Source organism: Sphaeramia orbicularis, chromosome 7 (assembly GCF_902148855.1).
Source record: "Sphaeramia orbicularis chromosome 7, fSphaOr1.1, whole genome shotgun sequence".
Classification (NCBI taxonomy): domain Eukaryota; kingdom Metazoa; phylum Chordata; class Actinopteri; order Kurtiformes; family Apogonidae; genus Sphaeramia; species Sphaeramia orbicularis.
Window position 1 is genome coordinate 50,093,258 of NC_043963.1, and position 18,527 is coordinate 50,111,784.

Sequence of the window (18,527 nt, forward strand, 5' to 3'; positions counted from 1 at the left end):
CACGGAAATAACGCACCACGTCGCTATGACGTTCAGGTACTGTAAAGTCATAGCCATAGATGGTAGAGGTTTCTATTATTTGTACTAACTGTTATAATAGTATACCCACTGTTAGTACTTGTATTTGTAGTAGTAGTATGAACAGTCGCGGACCTTTGTTGTGGTTTCTAGTAATTATACTAACACCAACTGATCTACTTTTGGCAGTTGTAGTTCAGTTATCTGTGCATCAACTGCATCCATGTGTCTCCCCCTACTCCCCCAGTCTCTCTATCTCTATCACTCTCTCTTTTTCTCCTCCTTTACCCTCTATCTCTAACTCCCAACTGGTCAAGGCAGACGGCCATCCTCCAGGAGTCAGGGTCTGCTCGAGGTTTCAGCCTGTTAAAAGGAAGTTTTTCCTCGCCACTCTCACCAGTCACATGTTTGCCCCTGGAGGATTCTGTTGGGTTTCTGTAAATTGGCTTAGTCTGGTTTTGACCAATTTGATATGTACAGGGTGGAGAAGCAAAATTTACAATATTTTGAGGCAGGGATTGAAAGACAGTGTATGACCAATTAGTTTATTGAAAGTCATGAGAATTTATTTGCCACAAGAAAATTTACATAATAGAAAATGTTTTTTATTCTATGTGTCCTCCTTCTTTCTCAATAACTGCCTTCACACGCTTCCTGAAACTTGCGCAAGTGTTCCTCAAATATTTGGGTGACAACTTCTCCCATTCTTCTTTAATAGTATCTTCCAGACTTTCTCGTAATAGTTTTGCTCATAGTCATTCTCTTCTTTACATTATAAACAGTCTTTATGGACACTCCAACTATTTTTGAAATCTCCTTTGGTGTGACGAGTGCATTCAGCAAATCACACACTCTTTGACGTTTGCTTTCCTGATTACTCATATGGGCAAAAGTTTCTGAAAAGGTATGGATAATAGTGTTAGGTATGATTATGACATCAATATATGTTTGGTTTCAAAACAATTGACGTAAGTGCCTGCTGAGAAAAAACAACTAAATGTTCATTGTAAATTTTGCTTCCCCACCCTGTAAAGTGTCATGAGATAACTTTTGCTATGATTTGGTGCTATATAAATAAAATTTGATTTGATTTAGGGCAGACTTATGTCACTATAACAACACCACATCAATCAGCAGAGTTTAGCAGTGAGCTTAACGAGTGAAAAGTAAGATCTGTCCTTTTTCCTAAAGAAAGGGATTTACTGGATTTACTTTGTTGTAATGGTGGACTCTGGAACTGGAGCTGGACTGGTAGAAAGAAAAAGAAAGCTAAACGGGAGAGTGATAGAGCACGGGCTAAACACCGGTAAACCTCTGCATTGCTTTGAACCAATGGAGAGAACTAAGGGAGTTAAAAGGAATGAAAACAGATCCAGAGTTGGCCCTCTTCCTTCTAGACAGGTATAGCGTGCTTCTTTTCTTTATACATATGGACTGGGACATTGTATTTTACTATAGTGGCTGTTGCTAGCTCAGTCAAACACTTAGTAAACATTTCTGCGTTAGCCGCAGGACTAGCTCTTTGGTGTCGGTAATATGTTTTATTTGGAGCATTGTTTCAGTCACAAACTAAGGGCTTTGTAAGATGAGACGGAAATGGTTCTGTATGGAGTTTAATGTTTATGCCGGGGCCTGGATACTAAACTGCCCTTCGGGAAGACAGTTGTAAAAGTAGAATACTGTGAATGCAGAAGGCTGAAACAGCTAGGGCTGAACTGCTAATGCAGACTACTGAAGATGTTGAATGACTGAAGTAATTTATAAAAATGCTTGAATACTAGTGCAAATTCATATTACTGGGACACATCACACTGGTCTGTGAGTAACAGTCTGGAGCTCTGGCGTAAAAGAGGCATAGAAGCAGGAGTTGGACGTCCAAAGTTAGGTTTCACTTTTGTTTTCATGCCAGTTACTAAACTACACTGCAAACAGGCTTTAATGAATTTTGCTTGTTGTCTCGTTTCAAAAGTCACTTTGCACCCTCCAAGTTGCTGTCTTGAAAAATGAAATGCAGAGTTTTAAAGAAGATCCGCTCTTTATTCATTAGCTTCAAAACAAACGCACACCTTCGCCAGAGTCATGCCCTTAAGACAGCAGTTGCTAGTGCTCATGGGAAGCGGAGTCTTTATTCCGTAAAAACACCACCGATTCCAGCCAAAGGTGTCGCTGCAATCCACTTTACACAAATTCTCTGTGCAGGACCTTTCATTTATTAACTAACTTTGAGTAGTAAACATAACAGCTTATTAATACATTAACTAATGTGTTTCCTAAGGCCAAGTAATGCATAATCATGACTGATAATATATTATTAAATGTTTAATTAATGCTTCATGATGCACTAACTAACGTTAATTAAGGAACCCTTATTGTAAAGTGTCACCAGTTACTCATACAATGGTGCACTCTATAAGGTTCTACTGTATAGTATAAATTAAAACCTTACTTTGCGTAATGCAGACCTGTTTCCTTGTATTTTTATGTGTACTTCAAAAGACTGTGTTGCTGTAAGAGGACTCGCATCATTTAATAAAATGTTAAAAATACCCCACTTAGATGCCATGTGTCATAGAGCTGCAGCATGAATGTTTGCTCACTGCTTTGTTTCTGTCTTTCTGCAGTACATTCACAAGGCTGGAATTATCCACAGGGTAAGTACAACGACACAGAGCTCACACATTAGAGATTAGGTTAATAAAAACAGGCTTATATGTGTGCAGAGTTTGTTATCTTGGCACAACTGGTATATATGCCGGTCTTCAGTAGTGTACATGACTCTGGCTTTGACTGCAGATATGCACTTCTCTCTGTACTTTAGAGAGACTTCAGAGAATGTTGATTTAATAATGTTGGTATTGTTGAGCCAGATTAAACCCTGCCCCAACAGGTAGGATGAGTTCACTCCACTCTGATGTCTGGCTGCATGTCGAGAGATGTTAGACCACACCCTGCAGCTCCACACTCACACTCAAAGACTCAAAATGTTCAACAGTCACACTAGAGCAGAGGCATCAAACTCATTTTATTTCAGGGACCACATCCTCCCAATATGATGTCAAATGGGCCAGACCAGTAAAATAACATTATTTATATATTATTAGGTTATTAACCCCAAACTTTTGTCTATGTTTTAGAATGGAAAAAAAATTACAAAAATTACATTTCAATTGTAATGTAATGTTATGAAACTGTTTACATCTACAAAGTATCCTTTAAAAAAATGTGAATGACATTAACAACCATGAAAAAACTTAAATTTATTCTGAAAAAATAAGTGCAATTTTAAGTATTTTATGCCTCAGTTTCTCATTTACACATGTGCATTACAACTTACAGATCACAGTGGATCTGCAAACACACAAAACATGTAGTAACAGGTACAATATTTGTGAAAAAGGCATTTACTTATCCTAAGACATTTCGTGTTGAGAAAGATGAACGTTCAAGTTATTCACATTTTTTGTGAAAGGATAGTTTGTAAATGTGGACATTTTTATGTAATTTTACTTCTTTTTTTTACACTGAAACAAAGAGAAGAATTTGGAGTTGTCATTATTTATAGATTATTATGACAGTATTTTACTGGTCCGATCCACTTGAGATTGAATTGGGCTGAATGTGGAACCTGAACTGAAATGATTGTTAATATCCTAAGTGTAATTTTTGCATTTCACAAATTCATCCCTTGGGCCAGATTGGACCCTTTGGAGGGCCGGTTTGGCCCGCAGCTGTATGTTTGACACCAGTGCGCTAGAGTTATTTAGTATTTATACAACAATCTTCATATGGTTTTTAAATTTCAAAGACCTTTAAAACTTTGGGGTCCCTGGACATGCCATTGTGTCCAAATAACATAACTCATTTAAAAGGACGTATCAGCAAGATGGAGCCTCGCTGAGTCTTTCTTTCAAGTTGTCAAGTTGTGTGTTAAGCGTAGATGTCAAAGTAATACTGTGAAGTCAATTGTGTTGAAAGGCCAAGTAAAACCAGACTGATGATACACAATAAAAACATAATTTTCTGCAATATTGTCATCCCGTTTGGTGCGCATTAGGGTTAGGGGTGCAGGAAGAGACCATAAAAATGGGCTTCTAAAGTAAACACTTTCATGAGGAAAAAAAAGCAAAACATGTCACCGCATTTGGTGGAGAAGTGAACTACATCAAACTGTCAAATGTGTGGCATCTTGTGACACCAGTTGTATATAGTTTTCTTAGTTGTAAAAATGGTCATTGGAACATGTTTGTCCATCATATTGTGACACCAGATTGTTTTGTAAATAGTTGTATATAGTTTCCCTAAAAAACGCCTGAGGCATTGCCTGCATTTTCATGTAAATGATTGAATATAACTTCAGGATGCTTGCGAAGGTCTTGAAAGTCTTAAAAAGTAAGGAACTTTGAAACACTGTTTTCCAGACCTTGAAATGTCTGGAATTTTGTGTGACAGTCTTAATAAAGTATGCAAAAAAGTTTCTCCCATAGTCGAATTTTAATGTGCTTAAAGGTTTGATATGATTTCGCTAACTGGTAGGCACTGGAATGATATCCAATCAAAGCTTGTGTAACCTACATGTTGAACTTGAGGAGGTCATCAAGGAAACCACCGCACACTCTGAATAGAATAGAATAGAATAGAATAGAATAGAACAGAATAGACTTTATTTGCCATTTGCACAGATACATAGCAGTATAGTTACATTGGAATTCTTGTGTGTTTCCCTGAGTGACGGAGTTAGAAAAAGACATGAATAAAAACAGAATCAAAACAAACACAAATACATGTTTGTAAAATAGAGCACTGATCAGAAAAAAACATAATAATAATAATAATAATAAAAATAATAAGAGTACTGAAAGGTAAAAACAAGTTGTTGCACACTTGAATTAAAAGTACTGGGAGGTAGAGCAGGTTATTGCACATTCAGTTAAGAGCACGGTATTGGTTAAGTGTCTGTGAGAGTGTGAGGGATGTGAGTGACTCGTGTCCTGGGGTACTTCCTACCAGAGGTGGGTCGTATCGCGTTACCTTTACTCCGTTACATTTACTTAAGTAACTTTTTACATAAATTGTACTTTTAAGAGTACTTTTAATACGACATACTTTTTACTTCTACTCGAGTATATTTATGAAGAAGAAACGCTACTTCTACTCCATTGCAATGGTGTACATTCCGCTTGTTACTTTCATTTTTGGTCATTTGCTAATGCACGAACCATGTGGTTTGTTTTGTTTGAAAGACTTCCACTAAAATCTCACATGACCGTGTTTCACCAATCAAACATAGCTCGTCATGTAGCCACGAGCTACGTTTGACTCCGTACCACCAATCAGATATAGCCAGGCAGTCACATGATGGTTTGGTGCCGGTTTCACACAGGAACAGAGTGAACACCACACAAACACAGGAGAAAACGGCAATGGCTAAAGCAAAAGCTTGTGATTCAGATATGGATGACACAGAAGACGCGGAACACCCCTGGCCGCACATTGAAACTATGTTTGCCTTACAGTGTGTGAAAAAGAACAGCTATTTAATGCGCTGTCATCTATGTCAGCCTAAACAAGTGGACATTTCACCGTACAAGAATTCAACTTCACATTTGAGGAAACATGTCGCGGTAAGTTGTAATAAGCATAGTTTTGGCTGTGGACAGCCTAGCGCTGTTTGTAATACAGTTTCTTTGATTACAGTTAAAGATATTCGGCAGAAGGGGAAGATATGTTCAAAGACATCTAGGCTAACGTGTAGAAGTAAACAGAAAACCATGCACAGTATCTGCCTCCATAAGAACAGACTAGATATTAATGTGATGTAATGAACAATGATTATTACAAGGTATATTTGTGACTACCTGTAATGTTCCCGTATATATTTTAGGACATGTCTTAAGCATTTTCACATATAAAAAGTTTCTGTTTTGAATTTGATATGATAATCCCCTGTAGCCTCATTGATATTTTTCCTATCAACAGAGGGTTCACCCCAATAATTTGCTGAGGTATACAGACTTAATAGACTCCCACAGAAAGCGAAAATCCTCCTCTTCTGATGAACCTCCAATGAAAAATGCAAAGATCATCAATTCCCTTACTGTTGCTCGGCAAGTAACACAGGGAACACTGGACAAACTCGTACTTAAATTTATATGTGAAGCCAACCAGCCATTTTCTCTGGTTGAGACATCATCCTTCAAGAATATGATAGAAACCTTGCAACCTCAGTGTACAGTAATGACGAGGAAATCGTTATGCACTAAAATACAGGAAGCTGAAAAGAACATGAAGAGCATTATTATGAAAAAGCTGAGTGCTGTAAATCGTGTCGCTACTACAACTGACTGCTAGTCTGCCAGACAACGTAGTTTCTTGGGTGTCACCTGTCATTGGATAGACCAAACCTCTCTAGAGAGGCACTCAGCTGCATTGGCTTGTCGACGTGTGAAAGGCTCACACACTTTTGATGTCCTTGCTGCTAAATTAGAGGAAATACATTCTGAATACAACATCAGGGAAAAAGTGACCAGGACAACAACAGACAGTGGCTCAAATTTCCTGAAGGCCTTTCGGTTATATGGTGAACAAAAAGACGAAGAAATAGTTGATGATGGACAAGAGGAACAAGACTCTATTCCTGATGATGCATCAGAAGATGAAAGTGAGTTAGACGTGGACTATCAAGATGTGTCTGCTATTTTGGATGATGACCCAGGTCTTGAGTACCAACTTCCAAGGCACCAAAAGTGTGCATGCCATCTCCTAAATCTCATATCAACAGTTGATGCCACTGCTGCAGGAGATGACAACGAAACATACAGGAGGTTGTCTCGGTCTGCTTTTGCAAAATGTAGCGCTCTGTGGAATAAAACCAGCAGGTCAGCCATGGCTTTTGAAACTGTGACACATGAATGCAAACTGCAGTTCCTCCGACCCAATCAGACCCGTTGGATCTCTATTTTCCTCGCTGTTGAAAGGATTGTGTGCATCCAGAGGGAGCAAGGAGAAACAGCGATTCGCAATGTATGCACAGCATTAAAGATAAAGATGTAAGTTGATAGAACTTTAATTGTAAAAAATAATGAAACAGATGTAGCATTGCTGATTAATAGGTGAACACACCTATATACAGTTGCAATATAATTGTGTAAAAGTTGTAGATGACATGAAATTGTTTAACTGCTTTATTTTATATTATTCTTTACTTAACATGGATGATGCACAGTAACTTTATTGCACAAGAAATGGCTATGATCCATTTTTCTTTTGTTCTTTTACAGGTTTAATCCATCGGAAATGGGATTCTTGGCTGAGTACGTTGCTGTAATGAAGCCAGTTGCCATGTCACTTAACGTCCTCCAAGGGGAATCATCTGTGCATATGGGCTTCCTGCTGCCAACACTTTACCAGTTGCAGGACAAGCTAAAGAAGATGGAGTCAACTTGCAAAATGTGTAGACCGCTTGTTGATGCCCTGCAGGATGGGATCCAGAAACGTTTTAGAGACCTCATAAAGAACCTAAGCTGATTGCTGCAGCTATACTCCTACCAAAATTCAGAACATCCTGGACCACTGAGGAGGGCATCTTACAAGCTGGTAAATACACTTAGCAATTCTAATGTACACCAATAGAGGTTTACTTATGTATATGTAATGTTGTCATTTAGGTTTATATGATATCAGTGACAAATGTTGCTAAGAGATACAACTTTCAAGAGCTTTTAATACCAATAATAATAATCAGCATCTTGGGAGCCTGTATAATAAAGGTAAGAATGTGCACATCGAAATCTTCTGAAAACAGTCTCTCTTTGTCTTGCCACAGGCCTTAACTACATCAGAAACCACCTGGACACTGACTCAGATGATTCCCGCATAAACAGTGGCAACTCCGATGAAGATGACTTCTTTGTGTTAATGAACTCAGGAAAATCACAAATTGGGGAGCTGGAAAGGTACCTTTCATGTCCATCCACTGGAGGTATGGATCTCTTGCATTCCTTTCCTAATATCAAGAAACTGTCCCTCAAAGTCAACACTGGTCTTCCAGCTTCTGCAGCCTGTGAAAGACTTTTTAGTCATGCTTTTCACAGCGACAAGATCACAGCTTCACTCCAAGAATCTTGAGAGTCAACTACTGTTGAAGCTCAACTTTCACTTCATTGAGTGGTTCTTTTGGGACAAAGTATGCAGAAACACAAATTTTCTCCCAAAACACGCCAAACTGTTAATAGACAGAGATGGACACAGACCCTTTGTATGTTCAGGCTACTTTGTTGAATGTTTTTCTGCCTTTAAAGCCTGTTATGCCACTTAGAGGGCAATTGATTGAATATGATGTAATTTGATGGCAAACAGGAATAACACATAGAATGTTATGCATATGTCTATGTAAAGTTTTCACACAATTCACGCACAATATTGGTACCTAGGTATTGATTATCGGGGTTGGGGCTCGAATGCAAGCGCCTGGTGGCCGGGCCTATGCCCACGGGGTCCGGCCGGGCCCAGCCCGAAGGAACAACGTGGGCCTGCCCTCTGGTGGATTCACTACCCACCGAGGGAATCGTAGGGGCTTGGTGCTATGTGGATTGGGTGGTAGTCGACGGCAGGGGGCCTGACGAGCTGATCCCCAGACGCAGAGTCTAGCTCTTGGGACATGGAATGTCACTTCACTGGGGGGGAAGCAGCCAGAGCTTGTGAGGGAGGTTGAGAGATACCGTCTAGATATAGACGGGCTCCCCTCCAGACACAGCTTGGGCTCTGGAACCCAACACCTCAAAAGGGGCTGGACTCTCCACTTCTCTGGCATTGCCCGTGGTGAGAGGTGGCAGGCTGGTGTGGGCTTGCTCATAGCCCCTCAGCTCAGCCGCCATGTGTTGGAGTTCACCCCAGTGAACGAGAGGGTTGCGTCCCTGCGCCTTCGGGTCAGGGACAAGTGCCTCACTGTTGTTTCGGCTTACGGGCCAAACAGCAGTGCAGAGTACCCGGTCTTCTTGGAGTCCCTGGGAGGGGTGCTGGATGGTGCTCCGACTGGGGACTCCATTGTTCTCCTGGGTGACTTCAGTGCCCATGTGGGCAACGACAGTGAGACCTGGAGGGGGGTGATGGGGAGGAACGGCCTCCCCAATCTGAACCTGAGTGGTGTTCTGTTATTGGACTTCTGTGCTAGTCACAGTTTGTCCATAACAAACACCATGTTCAAACACAGGGATGTCCATAAGTACACTTGGCACCAAGACACCCTAGGCTGGAGGTCAATGATTGACTTCATTGTTGTATCATCAGACATCTGGCCATGTGTTTTGGACACTCAGGTGAAGAGAGGGGCCAAGCTGTCAACCAATCACTACCTGGTGATGAGTTGGATCCGCTGGCGAAGGAGGAAGCTGGATAGACTCGGCAGGCCCTGGGGTCTGTTGGGAACATCTGGCAGAGCCTGATGTCTGCGCGGTCTTCAACTCCCACTTCCAGGAGAGCTTCTCCCAGATCCCGGGGGAGGCTGGGGACATTGAGTCCGAGTGGACCATGTTCTCCACCTCCATTGTTGAAGCGGCTGCTCGGAGCTGTGGTCACAGGGTCTCCGCTGCCTGTCGTGGTGGCAATCCCCGAACCCAGTGGTGGACCCCGGAAGTAAGGGATGCCGTCAAGCTGAAGAAGGAGTCTTATCGGGCTTGTTGGCCCGTGGGACTCCCGAGGCAGCTGATGGGTACCGGCAGGCCAGGCGTGCAGCAGCCCGAGCGGTTGTGGAGGCAAAAACTCAGGTCTGGGTGGAGTTTGGGGAGACCATGGAGGAGGACTATCAGTCGGCCTCGAGGAAATTCTGGCAAACCGTCCAGCACCTCAGGAGGGGAAAGCAGTGCACCGCCAACACTGTTTACAGTGGAAGTGGGGAGTTGCTGACCTCGACTGGGGATGTTGTCGAACGGTGGAAGGAATACTTCGAGGATCTCCTCAATCCCACTGTCACGTCGTCCATGGAGGAAGCAGAGGCTGAGGTCTCAGAGGTGGACTCATCCATCACCCAAGCTGAAGTCACCGAGGTGGCTGGACAGCTCCTCGGTGGCAGGGCTCCGGGGGTGGATGAGATTCACCCTGAGTACCTTAAGTCTCTGGATGTGCAGGGACTGTCTTGGTTGACATGTCTCTGTAACATTGCGTGGCAGTCGGGGACAGTACCTCTGGGTTGTTAGACCGGGGTGGTGGTCCCCCTTTTTAAGGAGGGGGACCGGAGGATCTGCTCCAACTACAGGGGGATCACACTCCTCAGCCTCCCGGGGAAAGTCTATTCCAGGGTACTGGAGAGGAGGATCCGACCGATAGTCGAACCTTGGATCCAGGAGGAACAATGTGGTTTTCGTCCCGGGCGCAGAACACTGGACCAGCTCTTTACTCTCCATCGGGTGCTCGAGGGCTCATGGGAGTTCACCCAACCAGTCCACATATGTTTTGTGGATCTGGAAAAGGTGTTCAACCGTGTCCCTCATGGTATCCTGTGGGGGGTGCTTCGGGAGTATGGGGTCCGGGGCCCTTTGCTAAGGGCAGTTCGGTCCTTGTATGACCGAAGCAGGAGTCGGGTTTGCATTGCTGGCAGTAAGTCAGACCTGTTCCAGGTGCACGTTGGACTCCGGCAGGGCTGCCCTTTGTCACCGGTTCTGTTCATAATTTTTATGGACAGAATTTCTAGGTGCAGCCAGGGGCCGGAGGGGGTCTGGTTTGGGGACCACAGGATTTCATCTCTGCTTTTTGCAGATGACGTTGTCCTGTTGGCCTCATTGAACCTGGACCTTCAGCGTGCCGTGGGGCGGTTTGCAGCCGAGTGTGAAGCGAGCGGGATGAGGATCAGCACCTCCAAATCCAAGGCCATGGTTCTCGACCGCAAAAAGGTGGTTTGCCCTCTCCTGGTCGGTGGGGAGTCTTTGCCCCAAGTGGAGAAGTTTAAGTATCTTGGGGTCTTGTTCACAAGTGAGGGAAGGATGGAGAGTGAGAGTGACAGACGGATCGGTGCAGCCTCTGCAATGATGCAGTCGCTGTACCGGTTGGTTGTGGTGAAGAAGGAGCTGAGCCAAGAGGCAAAGCTCTCGATTTACCGGTCAATCTATGTTCCTACCCTCATCTGTGGTCATGAGCTTTGGGTCATGACCGAAAGGACAAGATCCCGGATACAAGCGGTCGAAATGAGTTTCCTCCACAGGGTGGCTGGGCGCACCCTTAGGGATAGGGTGAGGAGCTCGGTAACCAAGGAGGAGCTCGGAGTAGAGCCGCTGCTCCTCCACATCGAGAGGGGCCAGCTGAGGTGGCTCGGGCATCTGTTTCAGATGCCTCTTGGACGCCTCCCTGGGGAGGTGTTCCGGGCATGTCCCACCAGGAGGAGACCTCGGGGAAGACCTAGGACACGTTGGAGAGACTATGTCTCTCGGCTGGCCTGGGAGCACCTCGAGGTCCCGCCGGAAGAGCTAGAGGAGGTGTCTGGGGAAAGGGAAGTCTGGGCGTCCCTGCTTAGACTGTTACCCCCACGACCCGGCCCCGGAAGAAGCGGAAGATAATGGATGGATGGAAGGTATTGATTTTAAATTCTCTATTTTATGAAAAAAGAAACTGAAATAACTAAATTGTTTTTCTATTTTTTTTTACTGTTATGGTTTTTTGTTTACTTGTTCTGAAACCTGACATTCAAGTAATGTTTTAATAGTTCAAACACTGTGCATGTGTTCTTTACTAGCCTCTGGTCTCAAAAAAATTGTTGTTAAAGACCATGACAGCCATGCAGAAGGCAATGTTTTGGAAAAAAAAAAAAAAAAGAGTATTTTATCTAATGTGGTACATGCCTTTATTTGTTTTTATTTATTTATTAACATTTCATTTATTTATGTTGTATTTAAAAGAACAATAAATGTGTTTCTCAGGAAGTACTCAATACTTGAGTAATTTTTTCATGAAGTACTTTTTTACTTTTACTTGAGTAATTATTTTGATGACTACTTTTTACTTGTACTGAGTAATGTTTTTCTAAAGTAACAGTACTTTTACTTGAGTATAATTTTTGGCTACTCTACCGACCTCTGCTTCCTACCCCCCTTAATGTCCTGTGCCACAAATCTGACTGTGGCTGGGAAGAAACTGTTGTGCAGGCAGGTCCTGCGAGCGCTGACACTTACAGGCCTGCAGTGTGTTAGGTTGTAAACCGACTCCACCCACTGGAGCCGGATGGTGATAGTCTCTGAGGATGGTCTGTGCTTTTTTCTGGCAGCGCTGTTTGTAAATGGTGTCCATGGAGGGGAGGTTCGAGCCAATGACCCTCTCTGCAGTCTTAATGACTTACTACAGCATTTTCCTCTCAGCCAGCGTGGTGTTGCCATACCACACTGTGATGGTGCTGGTGAGGATGCGCTCAATGAGTCCTTTATAGGTTTGGATGAGGAGCTGACATCTAAGCCTCAACCTCTTCAGCATCCTTATAAAGTAGAGCCTCTGCTGAGCTCTTTTCACTGTTGTAGTAGTGTTTTTGGCCCAGCTGAGGCTGTCTATGATGTGAAGGCCGAGGAACTTAGAGCTGGCCGTCCACTCTACCACAATCCCTTTAATGGTGAGCAGCTGAAAAGGAGGGTCTCGTCTCCTGAAGTCTAATATGAGTTCTTTTGTTTTGTCTGTGTTGAGGACAAGGTCGTTCTCCTCCCCATAGCTGGTGGTCTTCTGAACCAGGTCCCCGTATGCAGATTCATCCCCTCCTCTAATGAGGTCGAGGATGGTTGTGTCATCTTGCATACTTTCTGATAATGTTATTGTCCTGGGTGGAGGTATAATCATGGGTATAGAGTGCAAAGAGTTTGGGGCTGAGGCAGCTTCCCTGTGGGGTTCCCTCTATGAGAAGATGTCTACATGAAGACCGCAGTTGTAACATTACTGAAAGTCAATCAGTCAATCAGATTTTATTTATATAGTGCCAAATCATAACAAAAGTTATCTCAGGACACTTTACATATAGAGCTGGTCAAAACCAGACTCTCAAGCTAATTTACAGAAACCCAACAGAATCCTCCACTGTACGAACTACAGCGGACAATGCAACGTAGCCTACCATGACTTGGTCCTGGTCATATAGTAAATTAACAGTAGCATAAAAAATAACCTGGATGACATTAATTTTAGTAGTGTCTTGTAAATGCAAAGGCCATTTCTGCATGCTTATAATGATGATATGTAAATACAGCAGTTTGTACACAGACCTGTAGAGCGTAACATTGAATTTCTTAAATTTGTTACTTTACTGTAAATTTGGATTCAAAACCAGAAGATGGGACCACATCAACCCCGTACTGGCTTCCCTGCACTGGTTTCATGTCACTTACAGGATCCAGTTTAAGATTTTATTGTATGTTTTAAGTGCCTGACTGGTTTGGCACTCCCTTACCTTTCAGAGCTTTTTACTATGCACATTCTGGCCAGAGAAACATGTTCCTCAAATCACCTGATTTTAGATGTACCAAAAACCCATCTGAAGACTCAGGGTGACGGCCTTTTCTGTGGCGAGTCGAGGGCTGTGGAACATTCTGCCCCAACATATCACATGTGCGTAGTCCATTTTTAAATCTCTTTTAAAGATGCACCTACTTGCACTGGCCTACAAGTATGTGACTTTTATGTATTTTATCTTCTGGATGTGGTGTCGATGCTATTTATCCTATTACTGTGTATTTGTTTTTATCAGTTTTAGTATGTCTTGTATTTATTCTTATTTTACTAGTTTTAGCATGTCTTGCTTTTTTATCTGCAGTTTTTTACAGTACTTTAGGCGTTTTGTGTTGTTTTAATGTACTACATAAATGAACTTGATCTTTACCTTGACCTAGATCTAGCATGCCTGCACTTAATATATCTCATTAGTTGCTTTTTCATTGACCCTCAAGTTGCGCGAATATAACTTGTGCATAAAAATTTACCTAATGGAAAAATGACAAATCAGAATCAGAATTGCCTTTATTGTCATTTGACAGTACAAAGTACATCAAACGAAATTGAGTTCGATGATTGGGGACATCGGGCCGCTGCTCCTAACTGGTGTGCCACCACAGAACCCTTTTCTTTGAAAGAATTACAGTGAAGGTAATGCAAGCACATACATCACATACATAAGACATTATAAACACAGTGCACGTGGTCATGTGATGGAACTTTTTCAATGGATTTGGTTGTGGGAGGGGGACAGGAAGAGAAGAAGAATGTTGTGAGGCAGACAGAGATGGGGGGGGTTAAATGCTTGTATGTGGTGCGTCCTTGAAAGTCTGTTTGTGTATGAAAAATGAGAGACGCAGACTTCTGTCCTTCTTTCAGTCCTGTGTCTTGGCCTTGGAAGGATGTTTTGACTGCAAAGGAACAGATTAGACAAGAGTGGCTACAACTGCTTTACCGGCTCCCAGGAGAAAAAGAATTAAATGGGGAAAAATGATTTGATTTCTGCTTAATTTAGTTATAACTTAATTTTTGTTATAACTGGGCCTCAGCATTTAACTCCTCACTTCAGAGCAGGTAGATCCCCGCACAGTTCGTCCACTTTTCCCTCAGTCCCGCGATTTGCTGGAGCACATCCACAGTCTGTCCAGCGATGTAGTCCAACTTTTGTGTGAGTCCGCAGCTCGTCCAGCCAGGTCTCGCACGCAATCCTCCAACTGCATCACCATCCTCTGTAATGCCTTCACGTTGTCACTAACCGCTCCAAAGTGCTCCTTAATTTTGATTGACAGCAGAGGGGTCTTTTTGTGTGCTGATGTCTTTCCAACTTTGCAATAAACCAGGGCAACTCCAAGACCAATTAGAAGGTGTCCCGTTATCAAAAATCCAAATAGGTAAATATCCTCAATATCCTCCACCGACAGAACCGACAGCCATACTACCTCCACTTGTTCCAAGCGTTGATTGCATACTGCAAAAGTTCCATCAGGGCAGGCGGGCTCCCCCAGGCCCCTGTTCCTGGGTGAAAAAAATCTTGTCAGTTGCGCTGAGTGACCAGTTGATCAATTCCATAATTTAGTTGTTCAGGAGTACAGCAAGCAGGGGATCCAAAGACAGAATCAGACGAGACACAGAGGCAAAAGCAGGAGAAAAAAAGGAGGAAGGCAAGGACAGCTCAGAAACACTTCTGCTCTCGACAGAGGACAGGAAAAAAAAAAAAAAAAATCCGCCCGAACTCACAATTTTTTGATTAAAAGTTTTTGCACTGGCAAGACGTGGCTTTTCAGGTGTAGCACAATTAATATATCACACAAAACTGCAATGGAAAGACCTTTTTCTGCAACTAGAGTCATGTGAATAAACAAAAGGATGTTGATGGACGTTGCAATATGTGAAGAGGAGTTTTAAAAGAAACATGGCAGCGTGTGTGTAGACACACCAGGAAACCAAACATTTTTTTAAATTTAGTACAGGATTGAGGGATAATATTTAGTAATAATCAGAGGCAATTCTAGGATCTGACCTTAGGGTGGGCTGAGCCTCCGGGAAGCTGCTGACATCCGTTCTTGGCAAAGAATTTTTAAGCTTTTGAATTTAATCCAGTTTTTAAATTTCTTAGAAAAGCCAAAAAATGTTCATCAAAGCATATTTAACAAGAATGTGTGATAATCCAACCATGATCTATGTACAAGTTCCACTGACATACAATCTCACCACTATATCAGCCATTTCACCAGATGCACCTTAAACCTATGATGTATAATATTAATGATTAAGGATGAACAATGATCAGCTTTCCTCCAGAGTTAGTGAATGTAAACTGAGGAGAAGGCTCAATTGACCTATTGTCATCTTAGCTTTTGGCTTTTCATGACAAAATACTTTTAATGCTGTCATACTTCGGTCCTCCACATCAAAATTATTTAGGTCAAAAAATGTTTTGGAACACCGTACCACAGTAGAAAAGGGCGATCGAGAAGTTGTGTTTATTCTATCCTTAAATTCTTCAAACAGAACACAGTTGTGTTGTGTGTATATGATTAGTTATTGAACTGAATCCTCACCCTCTCATGCTAACATCTATCTTTGTGTTTGGTCACTGATGTGAGGGGTTTTGTTCGCAGAGTTTAAAACATATCACACAGTTGTAGCCTGTTTGGAGAAAACAATGGTTTACTTAATACTTACTGCTGTGTCGTTGGCGTTATTCCTCTTCTTTCTTTTTTTGTCTTTTTGCAAACCCTGAAGGGTAGGAGTGCTTCATCATTAATGCTATTTTTAAATGCCTGTGCCGCTGTGCTCAGTGTGGAAAGACCGTTTCTTCTCCACTGACAGCAAGTGGGGGATGTGATGGGGGTGCGCGAGGGTGGATGTCACTTCTACACTTCCTCATAGCATTTGTCATTGCATAGGGGGAATCCCTCTAGTCTGGGGGGCCCCAGTCACAAAACAGTACAGGAGAGGGTTAGCGCTGCCTCACTGTGGTGGTTTGTTTACAATGGATGGTTTTTAATAAGTTGTACAGATAAATGACCATGCGGCCATCGGAGGCCCTCTTCAGCGAGGGGGCCCTAGGCAGCTGCCTACCTTGCCTATGTCAATCCCAGTGGCTCTGGTCCTCTGTTTGAACAAGAGTGAGAGAAGCTGCTGTTGTATCATGTGCATGTGTTCAGATTAAAGACAAGGTGCAACTGTCTTTATCTGACTGACTAACTGACTGGATGCCCATTAACTTCTATTGTGTGTGTGTGTGTGTGTGTGTGCAGACAGGAACATACGATTGTTTTTTTATTTTTTATTTTCTAAAAAAAAAAGAGATGGATTCAGGTAAGAGTGTAAGAGCAACTTGTGTAACCTCATTTTCCACAGCAACCAAATATTCAATTACAATGATGTTGTAAGTTCAATAAATGTACCAGTTTATATCTCTTATTAGATATAAAACATATTGTTTGGTTATTTGCCCTTTGGTTAAAGCACAAAGAGAGAGAGGGGAGCAGAGAGACACTTAACACATACACTGATCTACATTTTTTTAGAAATTATCTGCCTCAGACATTAAATGTGCTAAATGTTCCGTATTTTATTCAGATTAATTGGAAAACAAATGACAAAAGTGCTGGTTTGCTGATGTTTTGATGGTATATGATAAAGTGTTTTTCCACATATATATTGGTTTATGTACATTTATAAACAGGTTTATAAATGTTTCACTGATAGAACCTGTAAAGTGAATGTATTGCCATGTGCAGACTGTTTTGAAGTAGATCTGGTAGCTCTGAGATTAATATTCCTCTGGAGTTAAACCCATTCTCTCGTAGATGTATATGTTGAGGAGCTGTTGTATCAAAATGGAGGATTGTCTTCCACCAGAAATTAGGGTAAGGTTATATTTCTTTTATGATTCCAATCCATTCCTCTTTCACTGTGGCTCAGCATTTAAATAACTTTTATCAGATTTGTTGGTTTAGTCACAGAGTTTCTCATACCCAAAAAATTGTTTGCTTTCCTTTCACAAATGTGAGAACGATAGTTCAAATTGCATAAAAATGTACACAACTGTGAAATTTCTCTTGCCTGGACAGCCAGCACTCTGGGTGTTCCACACCCCTAAACCTCTGATCCTAGAATCGCCCCTGAATAGAGCTATACGTAAATATTAGCCATTAAAGACCCAGTGCAACTTTTGTGGCGGTTCCCAAATGAATTTTTCTTCTATATTTAGCCTTTTTAGCTTACCGGCCGACAGGCCATAAGCTATTGTTGTCATGTGGCATCCGGCGTCGTCGTCTGTCGTCTGTCGTCGTCTGTTGTCGTCTGTCGTCCGTTACAAAAATTTCAATCGTCTTCTTCTCCGAAACTACAATTCCTATTGACTTCACACTTGGTATACAGCTTTTTTATGATGATGTCAACAAAAGTTAGTGAAATTATTTGAATCTGGACCTGATTCTGGATTTGGTGCGACTCTGAAAAATTTCCCCATTATAAGAGATGGGAAGTGGATCGCTGCAATAACTCAGTAAATATAAATGATATCAAGTTGAAATTTCTACAGTCCAGCCCTGATGGGGAGATGACCAAAACATAATGGCCACATGCTGATCAGGATCTTCTTCTGGATCCAGGAACTTATGGAAAATTTAACATGGGCCCTTATGGGGAAAAAATTTCAATTGTCATTTTCTCTGAAACTACAGTTCTGATTGACTTCAAACTTGGTATACAGCTTCTTTATGATGATTGTCAGCACAAGGTATTGCAATTATTTCCATCCGGATCTGATTCTGGATTTGGTGTGACTTTGAAAAATGTTCCCATTATAAGAGATATTAAGTGAATTGATACAATAAATCAGTAACTATCGATGATATCATGTTGGAATTTTAATTTTTTACAGATCTGACTGGAATATGACCAAAACATGGACTATTTCTGTAATATAATAAATACACATAACTGGGTGATAATAAATGGCATCATTTGGCCGGTAAGCTACAGGGCCATTGGTCCTATTTTTTTTAAGTGATTTATCACGTTTTATTATATATTATCTTCTTTAT

The 18,527-nt window shown here is 42.0% G+C and overlaps 1 protein-coding gene across 1 annotated transcript in view; it reads left to right on the forward strand.

Moving 5' to 3' along the window:
• Positions 1–18,527, forward strand: part of mapk13 (mitogen-activated protein kinase 13) — a 95,587-nt gene that overhangs the window by 34,309 nt on the left and 42,751 nt on the right. The window contains exon 5 of the mRNA XM_030139142.1: positions 2,640–2,669. Within this exon, the coding sequence (XP_029995002.1) occupies positions 2,640–2,669 (30 nt within the window). The remainder of the gene's footprint in view (positions 1–2,639; positions 2,670–18,527) is intronic.